Below are 18,047 nucleotides of genomic sequence, written 5' to 3' on the forward strand. Positions count from 1 at the left end.
AAGAAAAATATTATTTGATTTTAGCGTGTAGATTGGAAGGCAGCAGAAGATAGGCTAGAAGTGGATAGATCAGTATTATTACCCGAATGGTGTACACCTGGAACAAATGGAGGCCTTAACATGTTAGAATCATTCCTTAAAGAAAGATTGAAATATTTTGCAACAGAAAGAAATATACCTAATAAAAATGCTCTTAGCAACCTGTCTCCATGGATACATTTTGGTAAGTACAGAAAAAAAAAGTTTCAGGTGATCTGAAGAGGTAGAAATAAGACACTACAGTGTTTTTATACGCCCACATTGAAAAGTGGTCGTATATTGTCATCCGTCCGGCATCCACAATTTCTTGTGGACGCTGTAGAGGCTAAAGTTAATATCTGATTGACTTTAGATTTATACAGAGTGTTTAAGGTCGTGTGACGAAGAAGCTCAGTAATTTTCAGTGATTTCCGATAATTACTACCAGAGTTATGTCACTTTGAAAAATCTTGTGGATGCTCTAGAGATCAAAGTTATCATCCGATTGACTTTAGATTGATAAACAGAGTTTAAGGTCTTGAGATGAACAAGTGTAATGATTTTCAATGAATTTTGATAACTTGAACAGCTAAATTCATAATATTAAATGTTTCGTATGGGGCAGAACTAAAAGCCAAACAAATTCTAATGATCTTCTGATAATTACTTAATGAGTTGTTACTCTTAATCAGATTTTAATGTATTATAAATGTTTCATTACCAACAATGACTTAGCTGCTGTGGGCGTATGTTTCGTTGCCTAGCAACCTATCTTTTTAAATAGATGAATTAACTCTAACTTCCAAGTTGTGTATACGGCCAGTGACACTAGAGTGACACTTGTCTTGTCAGGACTTTCAAGCTGTGTATAAAACTTCAATGAACAATGAACTCTGGAACACTGTGTTTTTATAACTATGTTTATATATATCTGATTTTAACAAGCCTAGAACTCAGACCTAACAGCTGAAACACTACATTGTCTCTGTCCCAGATACTGAGAATATGTCCTAAGAACCCAGCATGATGTTGGCATCCCAGCCTGTAAGCCGAGGTGGCTAACAGTATATCTCTCTAGGAAGCCCACGTGATGTCTTCCTTAGTAAATCCAAATGATGTCTGAAGGGAAATTTAACCTCACTCTTTCTTATATAGAAAGTATAGATGTGTTGTCAGCTATTAGGGCGGGACATTTCCCAGTTTTGGGTTAGTGTTTCGTATGGGCACCATTTTACGTCAACATTATTCTATTTAATTGGACTAATCTGTGCACATGATGACTGGACCATAGTACCTTACTTCCAGCAATTGATTGTGGCAGGAACTGTGTGTGAGTTAGTCTAAGAAAGTTGAATCTTGCAAAATACATACTTAGCCCATTTCTCGTTGTCAACCCTTTGTTTAACCACCTCAATATATTAAACAGAGCACCTTTCATAGAACTAAAATATATCCTTTAGTATTACAGAAAGTTATTAATTTTCCCCATAAAAGATCTAATGATTGGGATCAATCAAGTAAGTCCTGAGTCAAGGTGGCTCAGTAAGATGTAGTCTCACTAACCAGGTGATCATGGGTTCGTGTTTGCTGGGAATGTACCTCAGGGTTTTCCAGCCTGCTTTCCCATTGTCAGTGGTCAGGACAGAGGGCTTAGTTGGCAAGTAACAGCATCTAGTAATTTGGATGATATGAAAAACAGTGGTCCGGTGTTCATGTTAGCGTCCACTTAAAAAAAACTTGATGTCTGTGAATACACTAGATATTTTATACAGTCCTACTTACAAGAAGAAAATTAATCAAGTTGAGTTTCAGAAGATCTCTTCTTCCGTCTGTAGCCATTATTATATAAATCATGGTCATTGACAATTATTAAAATCTACTTTCAGTTTGATAAATCTTATAAAACTATGAAACCTGTTTCGAGGCCTGATGAAGTACACTTCAGTGTAGGACTGTTTGGATAAATTAATAAAGTAGAAATACATGAGACAAACTTTTAGACACAGGAACTAAACACGGACATTGCGAGATAAATCCGGTCTATCTGCATAAGGGTTTGTAATTTGAGGAACGGTCTTGCATATTATAGGTAACATATCTGTGCAGAGATCTGTTTTAATGGTGAAAGAATACAGAAGTAAATATAAAGACAGTGTGGAAGGATATATAGAGGAAGCAGTAATTAGACGAGAATTAGCTGATAATTTCTGTTATCATAATAAAAACTATGATAGCATTGAAGGTAAGGTTGCCACCATACCCAAGGGATGGCGATATATCGTGATAATTAGGTCAGGCGATAAAATTATCGTCTGAAATCTCAAATATCACTTCATCACAATATATCGCGATAATCCTTAAAAATATCGCGATATTTTCATTTTTGATCACAATTCACGTTAGATCCGTTCAAAATACTCCAAAAATGAAGACGAAATCAAATTGTAACAAGTGCCGATACTAGATCTATTCCAGTTTCCAAATTATGTGTTGTCGTAATATGATAGAATGAAAGCGTGTCGAATGCTGTCGACCCGTACTTTTTTCAAAATCACCTCCAAAATTACCATATTTTTCGAGGTATAAGTCGACATCATCTGCTAAATAATAGCACTTGCTATCGTGTAAAACAATTAACTACTTTTTTTTACATGTACACTATTCCAATCGAAATATTTGTTCACATTTCTCAGCTTGTTTATTTCTTTTTTTTTAAAACATAAATCCCATTCAAAATATTACCATATACCCGAGAATATGCCACCAAAATAGAATCTTTTCTCCGACGTGATAATTGTCACGTTTACATCTCTTGTAGTTTCACGCGTCTCGCAAGATTTCTACTTTAGTTTTCGATTATTGTATTATAACCACGTGTGGGTGTTTGTGTCAAATAGCTTTAAATAACATCCACTTCCACCGAAGTGATATCGCAGATAAATTAACAGATATATTGATTAATATATTGATTGTCACGTTTACATCTCTTGTAATTTCATGCGTCTCGCGAGATTTCTACTTTAGTTTTTATACGCCCACATTGAAATGTGGTCGTATATTGTTGTCGTCCCCGGCTGTCTGTCCATCCGGCGGTCCGGCGTCCACAATTGCTTGTTGACGCTCTAGAGGCCAAAGTTAATATCCGATTGACTTTAAATTTATACAAAGTGTTTAAGGTCATGAGGCAAAGAAGCCTATTGATTTTCAGCGATTTCCGATAATTACTGCCAGAGTTATGGCCTTTGAACCATGGGTTCCATGTCGGCCGTATATGCCGGTCGAGACCTGCGGCTATGGCAAATGACCGTTCCTAGATCTGACCTAACGGTCATTTTCACCCCGGAAAGAGTCTTTTTTTCCAAAACACTTTGAAAAATCTTGTGGACGCTGTAGAGGCTAAAGTTAATATCCGATTGACATTAAATTTATACACAGTGTTTAGGGTCATGAGACGAAAGAGTCTATTCATTTTCAGCAATTTTTGATAATTACTGCCAGAGTTATGGCCCTTGATCGTTTAAAAAAATCTTGTGGACGCTCTAGAGGCCAAAGTTAATATCCGATTGACTTTAAATTTATACACAGTGTTTAAAAGGTCATGAGACGAAGAAGCCTATTGATATTCAGTGATTTCTGGTAATTACTTCCAGAGTTATGGCCCTTGATCACTTTGAAAAATCTTGTGGACGCTCTAGAGGCTAAAGTTAATATCTGATTGACTTTAAATTTATACCCAGTGTTCAAGGTCTTGAGACAAACAAGTATATTGATTTTTTATGAATTTTTATGACTTGAACATCTAAATCCATGATGTTAAAAGTTTTGTATACTAAACATTAGAATGGGGCAGAACTTTATAAAAACCAAACAAATTCTAATGATTTTCTGATAATTACTTAATGAGTTGTTACTCGTAATTAGATTTTAATGTATTATAAATGTTTCATTACCGAAAAAAGTAAAAATATGCGACAACTCTTGTTGACTGCCCGGACGGTATATCTGCTGTGGGCGTATGTTTCGTTGCCTGGCAACCTATCTTCTATTATTGTATAATAACCACGTGTGTGTGTGTGTGTGTGTGTGAAATGGCTTTATTTAACGTTCGCTTTCACCGAAGTGATATCGCAGACAAATTAACAGATATATTGATTTACAAGTTAACAGATGATATATTGATTTGGGGTGTTATATATTCTTAAAATATGTGATATCTAGATGATAAGTTTATACTTGTTTATACATATTGTCGGCTCACATCAATGGGATTAAAATGTCCGACAGTGGAGAAACCACGAGGTAAACATGTAGATTAAAATCATAATCACCTTTATTGGATTGATGAATAGCCCGACAAAGGGGAAGCAACGACTTCTGTTTAAGATTAGATTGACGAATTGTCCGACAAAGGATTAAGTCAGTCAATCAAGGCAGATTAAGTAGTTAATCAAAGTAGGTGTATAGACGGTATAACACGATAAATACGTTCATCACTTAATTACCTAATCAATCTAGCCTATTATCAACGATAATCGGGTTGAATGGTAGTTATACACTCAGTAAACTATATTAATTTTGGAATTTTGAATATTATTCACCATGTCTTGATGTTTGATTGGGCATATTCCTGGTCGGACAATTTAGGACGTTTGAAAAATAGCGTCGGACATGTCCGGAATATAAGGGCGAAATCCCATCTCTGCAACTGACCGACATTAGTCTCATGTATCAAGTACATCTCACTGAATAATATTAATCGTTATCATACACGTGTTGGTTATGCTTTGATATAGTCTGGTCCCATACCCCCAACGAAGAAAGCATCCACAATATTTATAATTATGATTGATATTATAACGGTAAGGATCCCCTATTCCGAATGATACAGTTAAAATGCATGCAACAATATACGTCGCCATAGTAACGAAGAGGTGGTTTATCGTTGGTTACCCAGTCCGTTGAAAATTACATTGATATTTTACATCGAAAAATTGTCTGGATAATATTTCTTTTATTCTTTGAATAAAATGGCTTCCGAGCTTGAAACATACTGCTGCTGACACGAAAAAGAGCATTTCTTCTGTCACTCGTATGGGGATATTTTAGTTTAAAAAGAACATCCGACAAGTCTGTTAACCAGATATTGAGTTAATGAATACTTATTCGGTATTCAGGGCATTCCAGCTGATCAGAATAGAATGTTCTGAGGTGACGATATCTACAAGAATAATCTTACCCCAGCATATATACATGTATATACGGCTCATTTCATCATTTCATCGCTAAATACCAAATGGATACACTAGATATTGAATGTTTGAAGCTCAATAATTCTAATTATCGTGATCATTTACTCCGGTCGAGTATCATGAGATATCGTGATATTTTTCTTCTATATCGTTGCAACCTTAAAGATAGGTTCCCAGAAAAGTATTTATCGGGTGGTTATTTCCAATAAAAGTATGGCAATTTTGGTATATATGGAAAGTAGATCCAATCTTACTAGAAAAATACTGGATTCCCTGAAAAACACTCATGGAGTGTATACAGGACAAAAATGTCATGGTTCCCCTAATCGACAGCCCGACGATTAGGAATATCTGCTCGTGTGATGTCAAAGGTTGCACGCAGAGATTGAGCGCTTGGATAAAAATCATGGAAAAAGACTTGGCCAGTGGATAATCCGAGAATTTAATTAGGATTCGATATTTTTAATAAATGGTTAGCGATTAAAGACAACATTTTCTTGAGTAAGCAATGAATTCTCCTCCGACTTCGCACAGGTAAGTCACGTGACACAGACGTGACCTCTTTTAATCGATTTTTTATAGTAAGGCTATTCCTTGATAATTACAATGTTTTGAGAAGGATTTGAAGCAAATTTATGATAAATTAATTAGTTTGAATATGTTTTTAGGCCAAATATATCATCAAATCACCAAGTTTGTACGCGGGAATGTATCTTTAATTGAAGGTTATATGACTAGATACATAATTTCATACAAAATACTGTAATGTCTTTAAAGTGCTATTATGATGGGGTTTTCCCTCATATATTAATAAGGATACCATTACATAAGACCAACTTTGTAATGGTCGGGAATAAAATAGTTGTGTGCCTGACAGATACATGATGCATCTAGTGACCTGATTTGCATCATTTAGATTTCAGAGTTAAGCACTGTTGAGTCCCTTTAAATTACCCTACATATTTTGTGATCCTCTATACCCTGTATGATATACCATTCCTTGTATGATATCTCATACACTGTATGATACTCTATATCCTAAATGATAATCATATCTGTATGATACTCCAGATGCTGTGTTATCTATACTGTGCATGATGCCCTATTCTGTGATCTTTGTTTGATATCTTATAATGGCGTATCCTGGTGTATCCAATTGTGATGCCCTGTGCCATGCCCTGTGTGATATCTATACCCAATGTGACAATCACCCCATATGTGATACCTAAACCGTGCATCGCCTTATACCCTGTGTAACCCTATTTACTGTATGATGCCATATAAGGACCTTTCCATATTAATTTTTCCTGTCAATGTAAATATTTTGTGTATGGTTTAATAGTCTTGGTCACCGAGAACTTCCTAGTCGTCAACGTATGGAGGGTCTGGGACCGAGTCAATATTTTGACGAAAAGTCCATGGCCCATGGGTAACCGGGAGTTTGGTTTTTAATGTGGTTGATTATCCAGTATCTTTAGCCAAGTCAAGTAAGAGTTGCGACCCTTCCCGCAATAAATCCCTTGTTTTATGACTAGTTACCTCCCTTAGCCTTTGTCTATTATGATGTAAAAGACCGGATAATCTAGCCGATGACATATTATTCTCAAATGTTGACAATGCATCCAGATTAATATTCTGCGAATATTAGTCTGGATGATAGAGACTAATGGTTTGAGGGTTTGCTGTCCTGTTCAACAATGATTAATTCTTTACATTTAAGGAGCGTATGATTGGGCAAAAGAGTCTTTAAAGTTACACTGGGATGATAAACGAGAATACATTTATACACGACCACAACTAGAACTATATGAAACACATGATGATTTGTGGAACGCAGCTCAGGTAATATATGTTTTTTGGGGGTTGAAAATATTGAATTGTGTTAATCTGTTATATTGTATTATTTGGATTAGTAGAGATGTGAATCTATTATTGCTAATCAATGACATGGAATCGATGTAGTCAATAATTCATGCATCAATTATAGTTTGATTTGGCCACTGAGCTAGGATCTGTCACTATATTTTTTAAGGTAGCAAAAATAACCAAATAAGCTGTGGATGATGCTTCAAATTCAATTTATTTTCTTCTTTAATTATACATTGGCATCTATTTTAACTCGCCAAGTTCCATCAATATGTCACTGTTTTAGTCATATCAGAGCATATTGTGATATGATATGTGTACATATGGGAAAGGGGTAAACGATCACTTGATTGCAATACATTCTAGTCAAGTATTACTCTCAATTCATATACTCCCATTTTATTGTCACCTAGTGATGTGCCTATATGGGTATAATCGGTGTTAACACTCTACAGACTATATTTATCATCTGGTTGTTCTGGAATTGATATATGTTGTTTACATCAATGAGATGAAGAAACCTATTTAATTTCCGTATATGCATTATTTAAATTAGTAAAACGAAGAAGCCTATTGAATTTCAACAATTTCCGTTAATTACTTCTAGAGTTATGGCCCTTGTTTCACTTTGTTGGACCTTGTGAACGCTCTAACATCAAAAGTTATCTGCTGATCTGTATGAAATTTATATGCGTCATTTAAATTAGTAAAAGAAGTATCCCATTGAATTTCAGCAATTTCTGTTGATTAGTTCTAGAGTTATAGCCCTTGTTTCACTTTGTTTCACCTTCACTTCAGCAATTTCTGTCAATTACTTTTACCGTAAATTTATGGCTCTTGTTTTACTTTGTTGAACTTGTTGTGAATGTTCGAATGACACAAATATACATTATTTGAATTAGTAAAACGAAAAAAATTCAACAATTACTTCCAGAGTTAAGGCTCTTGTTTCAGTTTGTAGAACCTTGTGAGCCCTCAAACGACGAAAATTATAATATGATCTGTATGAAATTGTCTTGTAAATGCCCCAAATTTTCTACAAAAGAATAAATATGCGACAACCCTGTCGACCCCTTGGACGATTTAGCTGCTGTGGGCGTATGTTTCGTTGTATGGCAACCAATCTTTTAGCTTGTGGACACTGTAGAGGTTACAATTTTTATCTGATTTAAAATTTTATCTGATGGTAAGAAAAAAAATCATGTTTTTAGCCTTTGGTCCCCCTAGAGGTCACAGTTTTTATCTGATTTAAAAAACAGTTTAAATTTATCACCGTTACATGATAACAGACCTAAACTGCACAGCAAATGGCCGCTCCTCATACGCAGATAGTGTAAAAGTATGGTATATCAAGGTTGTGGACCCTCTAGAGGTCACAATTTTGATTTGATTTTGATGAAACTTTAAATTTATGTTTAAATCACAAAGATCTAGGATCCTTTCGATATTTGTACATATTGGTTTGAAACTTCCTGGATTATGGCCCCTGTCCTGATATACGAAAAAGTTGCAATTTTGGCTTGTGGACGGAGACTGACCAACAAATGTAATACCAAGGTTCTGGACACTCTAGAAGTCAAAACTTTTATCCGATTTTAATAAAACTTGAAATGTATGTTTAGAACCAAAAGATCTCTGTACCTTTCGATATTTGCTCGCGCATATCGGACTGTAATTTCCTGGATTAAAACACCTGACTGTACAAAAAATCCCATTTTTTTAATTTTTTTTTTTTTAGCTCATTCATTGAGAACTGAATTATGAGTTATTAAATTTTAATTACAATATAAATCCCTAAATTTATTGCCACCTGTAGGCCTAAAGATGTCAGAATGGTTCATGCGGTAATAGCGACAGTCTCCCACCTTTTCTATAAATAGAGTTGAAATAACACCATTTATTAGGAACTTATTTGTTTGTTGTACATGTCTTATGATCTTCTAAGTAACTTTTTTTCCATATAATTGTGTCATGTGTTATGTAGGATCTAGATTCTGAGTTATTAAATGTTGTTGATAATGATAAAAATCACCAAATTTTTATCAGTATCTGTGGATAGGATTAAAAAAATAAAGTGGGAAGGTAAGGATTTCTTGTACTATGTCTAAATAGTCACAAGCACAGCAACTAAAATATAGTGCCAAGCAAGAGATAATTTGTTCCCAATTCAAATGATATTTTAAAAGTCTTTACCAAGTTTTTGTTAACAGTTATTGGCAACATCAGTAAATGGATCATGACCAGGGTTGTAAACCATATTAAAGCATTTATTGTATGTGTAAAACGTTTGACAGAAAACGTGGCATCTTATTAGCAAAATGAAATGAAATGGGGTTTAACGTCCTACTGTTCTGCTCCTAAACTTGGCTAATGAAGACGGGCATATGCCATACAGTGTGCTATGAAGGAAATTTCGCCCGGGCAGCAGAACTACTGCCTACTCTTATATCGAATTCCAACTGCCAAGGGATCTTTTACGTGCACGCCAATGTGTACACGGGACCTCGTTTTTTTGTCCCATCTGAACGACTAGACAGCTGTCCTTGTCAGGCCCTCCACATCTTATTATCAATTATTACACATCCCAGTTTGTATTAACAATATACTATGGAACATGATTATGACATAAATAATATCAGTGGGAATTCACTATCACCAAATTGTTTATCAGTATTTTATATTTCAAGCATCAAATGGTAACAGAAGGTAAAATGCATGGATTTTTACGGATGTACTGGGCTAAGAAAATATTAGAATGGACACCTAATCCGGAAATAGCTTTAAAAGAAGCTATTTATTTAAATGATAAATATCAACTGGATGGTCGGGATCCAAATGGTTATGTTGGTATGTATTACAAATGCAAGAATAAAGGCACATGACTAATTCAAAATCCCCTACGTGCAAGCGAATTATTGAAATAATTATTAGTCCTGAAATGACCTAGTTTGTGTCGAGTGGACGTTAATCCCATTTCTCTCACTAATTCAAAATGATGTGTTTGAGAATCAGATGTTAAGATGTATCATTTAATTAACAGAACATAATTTCTTCAACATTTCATTAGTAAAAGTACTAGTTCAGCTATGAGGTCACAGGAATTATGACATCATGGACTTGGATACTTTACAAACATGAAAGGTTAGTTTACATCATAAAAGTAAAAATGATGAAATGGACTTGAAAAATGAGAACTATGCATGATTATAAATTACTTTGAAACCTGGTGGATTTAACTCATTTAAACCATTTGACCAAACTGAATTAAGTCTGTGAATCCAAAGACTTTCTGCTGTAGGTGCATGTTTTGTTGTCTGTCAACCTCTTTTAAACTATCAGGAAGGACTAGAAGCCAATCAATTTTAAACTATATCTGATAATTATTTAATGGGTTGTTACTCTTGATCAGTTTTATATTCATGAGACGAACCCGTGTATTGACTTTCAGTAAGCAATTTCCGATAACTCAAACAGCTAAAGTTATCACCTGATTCTGATTGCTGATATATGTTTTGTATAATTTTGCACCAAGAAGAACAACAGAAGCCCATCAAATCATTTAAATGCCCTCATTATCTACTAAATAATAAATATGCAACAAACATTGTGAACTGCTTGGATGACTTGGCTGTTGTGGGTGTATGTTTCATTGTCTGGTAACCTATCTTTACTTATACTGCATGTGGAATGTTTCTGATTTTCTGACAGATACAGCTAATTTTGAGCAGGAGATAAATTATTTTACTGTAATCTTTTATCCGCCAGGTTGTATGTGGTCTATTTGTGGTATACATGATAGGGGCTGGAAAGAGAGACCTGTATTTGGTAAAATACGCTATATGAACTATAAAGGATGCACACGAAAATTTGATGTTCCAGCATTTGTTAAGGCCAATTCTCACGGTGCGACTTGTAGTAACTACTTGTAGTATTGACCCGAGATGCAGCGTGAGAACACCCTAGTCGTACCAACTTTTACAAGCTCCCAACCAGTTGAAAGCGAGTTGAGCGAAATAGAAACTTCCCTATTTTAGTCAACAGATCGTATGAAATTAACCAATCAGAGACGTCGAGTATTAGTACAAACACAAGTTCTCTCCCTTTGTTGTTGGTAAACATGGACGCGAAGCGCACCCATCAAGGGCCTTCTTCTTCAAATTCACGTAATAGGGAACTGTACGCGCCGGCAGTGGGTCTACGCAGTATCCACTGTCTAACCCAGACGGATTTGGGTTTTCTCTTTTTCTTTTTGTTCTTATTTATCAAATGTAGGGCAATAATAGCCAGCGTCTCTTCGTCGCTTGATGACGCCATTATGCTAAGACAAGACGAGATTATCGCGAGATTCCAAGTCGTATCAACACATTTATATACGATTTTGTAATCTACATGTACATACTACAAATAGTTACTACAAGTCGCACCGTGAGAACGGGCCTTTAGAAAATATCGGGTCAAGAAACCTCTTCCAGCTAAAAAGTAACAAGACTTGTGAGTTGTAGTAATGCGAATACTAATGCTGAAAATGTTGGTCAATGGATCCAAACCTATAATGAAAGTCAAGGGACACTATTCAAGTTAATGAGTAGGCTAATTCACCACAAGAACAATGTGACATTCTTTGTAAATCATGTGCTGATTGTGAAATAACTGGAAGTCTGAAGATCTGAGGTAAATAATGAAGGACATTCAGATTTCAGACAAATGTTGGTCAACTTTCTTTAGATATGAATAATTTTATTGAATTGTTAATCGTTCTGATGGGGCCTTGATTTTAATGGAGGGATGACACATTCCTTCTCATCTAATCTCTTACATCTTGAGGTGTGGAACAGAGATGGCTTCTTCAATAATAACTCTAGCTGTTGGTTTGAAGACATACAACTTCCTTAGGGAAGAATGATTGATTCATTATCAGATTTCGTACAATTATCTGTTGTTCTCTATGGTACACCAAACCCTTTCATTTTGATTTGTAAAAAACACTGCCACTATATGATTTATTATTAAAACACTGCCACTATGTGATTTGTTATATATTATTTGTTATAAATACATAGACGTATATTCAGGGGTGGATTAAATGACTCCTTGCAAAGTGTGCTATCAACATTAACAAGTGTATCGGTGGCCCTCCCAATGAGATTTTGAAAATTACATTGAGGTAAATAAGATTTAGCACACTTTCCTAAGGGTTTAGATACAAACTGAATCCAATGATTTTGTTGCCCGAATATGTCGAAAAACAAATGCAATTGTCCTGCATACTTTTTTTTTATCCAAATGCACCAACTAAGATGGGCATGTGTTATGAGGAAAATTTTGTGTGCCCAGTCATTCAGATCGGAATTTGAAATAGGTCCACTGTCATTAGCCAGATTGGTAAAGGAAAGTGAAACCCTAATTTCTTTATATTTTTAAATAAAGATAGCATATTTGTTTTCTCCAAGGATTAGGCATCTTTTTTTGGAGATTTTCCAAAAAAATTGGGACGGAGGCTAACACTTCTGCTATAATCCGTGTCTGCATACAGTAGTTGCTTGCCGAAAAGATGACATCACCTCAAAGGCCTTATAATCTACAGTGCATGCCGAAGCCCTCAGTTAATTTGGATAATCAATTTCACTCTATTTCTTCTTTCATTTCTAAGGTTGGTCTATATAGGTATAGCTACCGTTTCAAACCACATGCTTTGCAAAACCAAATACATCAATTGTTAGGCTGAGAAATAAAACAACTGTAACCACACAATTTAAGAGTTTTTTTTATATTTTTCTATGAATAATATAAATAATATCACAGTTAAAGCTGTAAACACAAACATATTAATAAAGACAGTACAACAAATCATAATATAAAGTAACAAAGTTATTTCAGCTACAGTTTTCATGTCATAGATGATTGGTTGGTTGTATGTGACAAGGAGTAGGTCCTCTGGTTTTCTCCCACTGCTAAAGACCCCTAAGTGCAAGCCAATTATTGAAATAAAACAGAACCATATGTTAGTCCTGAAATGACCTAGTTTGTGTCGAGTGGACCTCTCTCTAGAGACAACTTTTACAAACAGAGTTTCAATTTGTAACTGTACCATACAAAGATAGTAAATAGGCCAGGCCTATCACATTTATAGATATTAAGTTATTGCTATCGAAAGTGCATTATGTCAAACAAATCATAACTCATGTTCTGGTCATATTATGTCAGTTATGAATCCCATCATAGAGGATAGGCCTACAGAGAATATTTTTAAAAATTAAAAGTCTTACTTTATAAAATAAGAAAACAGAATAGTTGATGTATGAACTAGCTTTGGCTTAAAAAAGAAAAAAAATGTGCAACTTGCAGAGGGTTGAAGTAGTAGCCCTACTTAATGGCAATTTCTATTGTACTATAAATTAAGAGCTAACCATCTTTCATTTACATCAAAATAAACTACTGAATTGGACCAACCTGACTGGTTGTGAAGGTATGTTCAACAATTTGGCTTAAACTGTTCAACACCCAGATCAAATATATTACATTTGGTTGATGGATAAAAACTAAATCTAGTTATTGCAATAAGGCCATAAGATTAATATACATGTATTTCTACAACAAGTTTTAGTGTTGATTTCGTTTGATTAGATTTCAATATTGAATTATTTCATCTTTGACTAAATCAAATTACATATTTATTCTGAATTAAACAAATTATAAAATAAAAATACATTTTGGCATTTGTACCATTACATTACAATTGCATAAAATAAAAAGTTGGTTTGTTTTTGGCAAGAGAATAAAATCTACAATAATTCTATTACAAATAGAATTCTTTTACTTTTTCAAATAACTATTTATATGGTTTGGCAATCATTGTTATTCATCCATCTTCTTAAAGATGCATTATGTAAAAGCTATATCTGCCTATAGCAGATCTTTATTTTGGCTTCAAATGTTAAAACATACATTATGCAAGAGCTAAATCTGTCTATTGCAGGTCATTTTTTAGGCCTGAAATGTTATCTAAATTATTAATTAGACATTATTTAACCTATCCAGACCATAATCAACTCTAGATGGTTATGCTAGCCTGCGATCTTTAGTGGATTATGAGTTGATTTACTGCATAACTTTCCTTCACGATTTAACGATTAAATAATAATCGAGACTATGCTGTTTATCGTACTGACTTTAGAAATGATGATTGAGACTAGGCGAAATTTCAAACGCTTAGTTCTCGATTCATAGTGGATCAATTTGAATGAAATTTTCAGCAAATTGCCTTTATATTATCTAGTTTTTAACTATTATTGTGAGAACTGCCAACTCATTATCAAATCTCCCATAATGTATCTTTAAATAAACTATCATTTAAACATTTATTCATATGAAAAGCCTATAATAAACTCTCTAGCTAGACCGTGGATGGATGTGATTTACATAGACCTTACAGATCAATCAAGTGAACAAATCTGTCAATCATTTGCTGAGATACAACATTTAGAGTTTATGATTTGTTCAGATCCTAGAAGTTTTCAAGTAAACGTTGAATGTTTGTTCAACCTCTCAATCAATTCAATAATAAGAAGATTCCCAAGGAGCTTATATTTCTTTGGCTTACTGGGCTGAAAGTGGAACCAATAATTGTATCTCATCACCAGTATTATCTACAGATTATCATCCCACGAATCTACATATAAAATCCAATAAGATCGAAGATTTTATTTTTGACCAAATCAGAGGTCTAGTCATGTAATTGGTCACTAGGATATGTGCAGTCATCTAAATGCAACAAATAAAAGATTATATTCTCAGTATAAACCTGGACACAGAGTTTTACTTACACGATTGCAAACAATTTTGACACAATATGGTAATAAAATTTACTAAAAAAGACAAGAATCTACGTAAGTCTCAGACCAAATGTAAATTCAAGCTTATCTTTTTTAACCAAGAAACTGTCAATGTTATTCAGAGATAACAACAGTTAATCAGACATAACTATAGTTATCTATTAATGCATTGGGAGGTAAGCCAATGGCCCATGAATGTAAACTGCAATCAGAAATAGTTTTTCGGGTCATGGTTGAAGATTTACTGTAAATACTTCTGGCTTTACCAGCACTGTGACTTAATCCTTTAACAGGAATCTGAAAGATATAAAAATCATTCTATTAGACAATGTTGACATGCTAAATAAATTTTAACACTATAGTATAATGATTAATATTTTTAATAAAAGGAATAACATTTTTGTCCAGAAAAGCATTATTAGTATGTGCAGGAGGACCGCACCACACACGATTACATAAGACAAACGTACTGACAGGACACACTATACAGACACCACAAACAAACATATTAATCAGATCAAGTGAACGGAATGGATCGGGGGTGGGGGGCGCTAGCCATAAGTGTCCATTGTGCTGTACAGTCCTGGGCTTGTAGTGATACAGACTTCATTCAAAATGGAAAATAAACTAATTAAAGGGCATATTATATGTTGTATAATACTGGTGTGAGTCGACATGATCGGCCGTGTGCTACATGCAACTTATACAAGCACATTGGAAAAAGTTACCATTTTTGTGATTTACATTGAATCATTTCCGTTTATACTCCCAATTTCAAATCAGTTATGTTCGGCTAAATACGTGAGGAATCTCAATCGAATGACAATCTCTAGCATTTGGTTATTCCAGTTTACACCAAGGGTATTTATTGCACATGCTCTCCAGATATATGGCATCACTGTTTGACATACTTGTGGAATATGTCTAGCCGGGTTCTTCAACTCCCTTGTTACAAATGCTACTGAACGATTATGGTACACGATTCGTGTAATGGTAAAATGTTTATTTTGTCTTAAATATTGGATATCAGAAGCCCGTCTTTTCCGGGTAAGGTCACAATATCAATCTTGATTTAAATTGACAAATAATTCATGTTTTCAATAGCAATGCAAGTCTAAATACGTTTCTGAATGTCCAAACCACGCTCGACACTGAGTCGATACAAACTCTATTTTCGTCTAAAAACGAAAAGCGCAAAGTCATCGATGTTGGTGTTCATACAACTTCCCGAAGTCGCGGAACAAAAATGACACATTTTACGGTCAGTTTTTTTGACATTGATAAAAATAGTATCAGTGGTGCTTTAGCATTGCTATTTTCAATGTCGAAGACTTTGGATGATATTGAGTTACTGTCTTATTAACTGTGGTAAATTTTAAACGAATTTCGTCGATTGTGAACAAACTACTGAAAAATTGTTATTAATAACTTGCCTATGTGTTTGAAATCACCTCGGTTGAATAAAATCATTTATTCCAACCAGTATAAGGGAGTGGAATAAACTCAGCCCCCCTGCAAGAAACCCAAGAACTCTTAAAATATTCTCCGAAATTCTCTCCAAATCAGATATAAAAATTCCATCTTTTTACTACAACGGTCAGCGGAAACTCCAGATAATCCATAGTAAACTTAGACTCCGATGTTCTGACCTACAGAGCCACAAATACCTCAGACACGTTGCTGACAGCCCCGCATGCCTCTATATGGTCTTATTTTTGAAGATCCTCATCACTACCTCTTGCAATTCTCCTTACATTCAAATGCACGAAAAGAAACCATAGACAAATTACAATACGATCATAAATACATTAACTATCTCTTGTTCGGGTCCACAACCCACTGTACCGATGTAAACAACAATATTTCTAATCAAGTCCACACGTTTATTGACAAGTCAAACAGATTTTAATCTTGTTCATTAACAGTTTTAATTTACAATAAAAAAAAATCCATTGCACAATTTTAGTTCTCTTGAAAAGTCAATGTGTTTGCTTGTATTTTCGACTAAGTTCATCACAAAGTGTACATGTCAGTGATGAGCTCAACCATCTTAAAGGACAATATTGGTGCCAGTCATTATCACATATGTGATAGAGCTGGTTAAAAACATTCCAAATATAATTTTAACACAGAGATCATTGCTACGATAGCTGATTAATACAGGAGTGTTACTTGTATAGTTGAATTTTACTACATATGCTTACATTCGTATTTCGTGTAGCAGATCATGACTCATGCTGGCATTACATGGGTTCTTTGGGTTTGCATCCTAATTGTTGTCAAATTTGAGTGAAGTATGTGTCACTACAGTAAAGACCCGGTGTGTGATTACCGTTTGGCGCATGCGCAGTTGTAGGAGTCAACTCACACCGTTACAGTCGCGGTGTGCATTGACTCCTCGTGATAGGATTTCCCCTAAGATTTTCTTACGATCAAATCAATATATAGACTATTATGTACCGATATTTACAGTATTACCACCAAGAGAGGATGCAAATTGACGATCTTTATTATTATTATTTAGTATATACCCGTCCACAATGCGAACATTCTCTCTTGTATTTGGGCTGTCTACATGCATGTTTGAATGTATGGGACGGTATAATAAATTTATATATTTATGTTAAAGAAATCGGAATAAGAAATTCCATACTTTTATATTTGTGATAAATGAAGCCACGAAATATCAAAGGCCTTAATCTTCCTTTGGAGGTGAATTAATTGATAATTTCAAGCCAATCATCAATTTGTATGGTTCCCACTGATGATACGTGTGAAGAACGACTAATCACTAAAAAAACCAAAAAAACAACGGCAACAAATCACGAACGATAGAAGTATCAATTTCAAGCCAATCAACTTAGATCCGTTGATCGTGTAACTACTCATCACTAAAACAACAGCTAATCACGATAACAAGTATGTTTATTAATGACAAAACTCTATCAAGCACATGATATACTTTTCCTTGTACTGGCCAGGAACCAACTCGCACCGCAGGAACTAGATATAGTTTCGTTGTTAAGGCAAACATCAGTTTCGGACATGCGCAAGTGCCCAGGAGAAAACACACACCAGGAGT

The 18,047-nt window shown here is 34.6% G+C and overlaps 2 protein-coding genes across 9 annotated transcripts in view; one reads left to right on the plus strand and one right to left on the minus strand.

The window, feature by feature from the left end:
• LOC126831171 (deoxyribodipyrimidine photo-lyase) overlaps window positions 1-12,158 on the plus strand; it is a 32,371-nt gene extending 20,213 nt beyond the window's left edge. For 6 of the 8 annotated variants that reach the window (XM_056103356.1, XM_050561897.2, XM_050561880.2 and 3 more), the window contains 5 exons: window positions 25-223; window positions 2,108-2,260; window positions 6,988-7,109; window positions 9,821-9,980; window positions 10,899-12,158. In XM_056103356.1, coding sequence (XP_055959331.1) covers window positions 25-223; window positions 2,108-2,260; window positions 6,988-7,109; window positions 9,821-9,980; window positions 10,899-11,062 — 798 coding nt within the window. In that variant the 3' untranslated portion in view covers window positions 11,063-12,158. The other 2 variants (XM_050561888.2, XM_050561910.2) reach the window with 2 other exon arrangements.
• Window positions 12,159-12,881: 723 nt separating this feature from the next.
• Window positions 12,882-18,047, minus strand: part of LOC126831230 (ankyrin repeat and MYND domain-containing protein 1) — a 33,478-nt gene continuing 28,312 nt past the window's right edge. The window contains exon 11 of the mRNA XM_050561913.2: window positions 12,882-15,262. Coding sequence (XP_050417870.1) covers window positions 15,104-15,262 — 159 coding nt within the window. The 3' untranslated portion in view covers window positions 12,882-15,103. The remainder of the gene's footprint in view (window positions 15,263-18,047) is intronic.

Source organism: Patella vulgata, chromosome 1 (genome assembly GCF_932274485.2).
Source record: "Patella vulgata chromosome 1, xgPatVulg1.2, whole genome shotgun sequence".
NCBI classification, from domain to species: Eukaryota; Metazoa; Mollusca; class Gastropoda; family Patellidae; genus Patella; species Patella vulgata.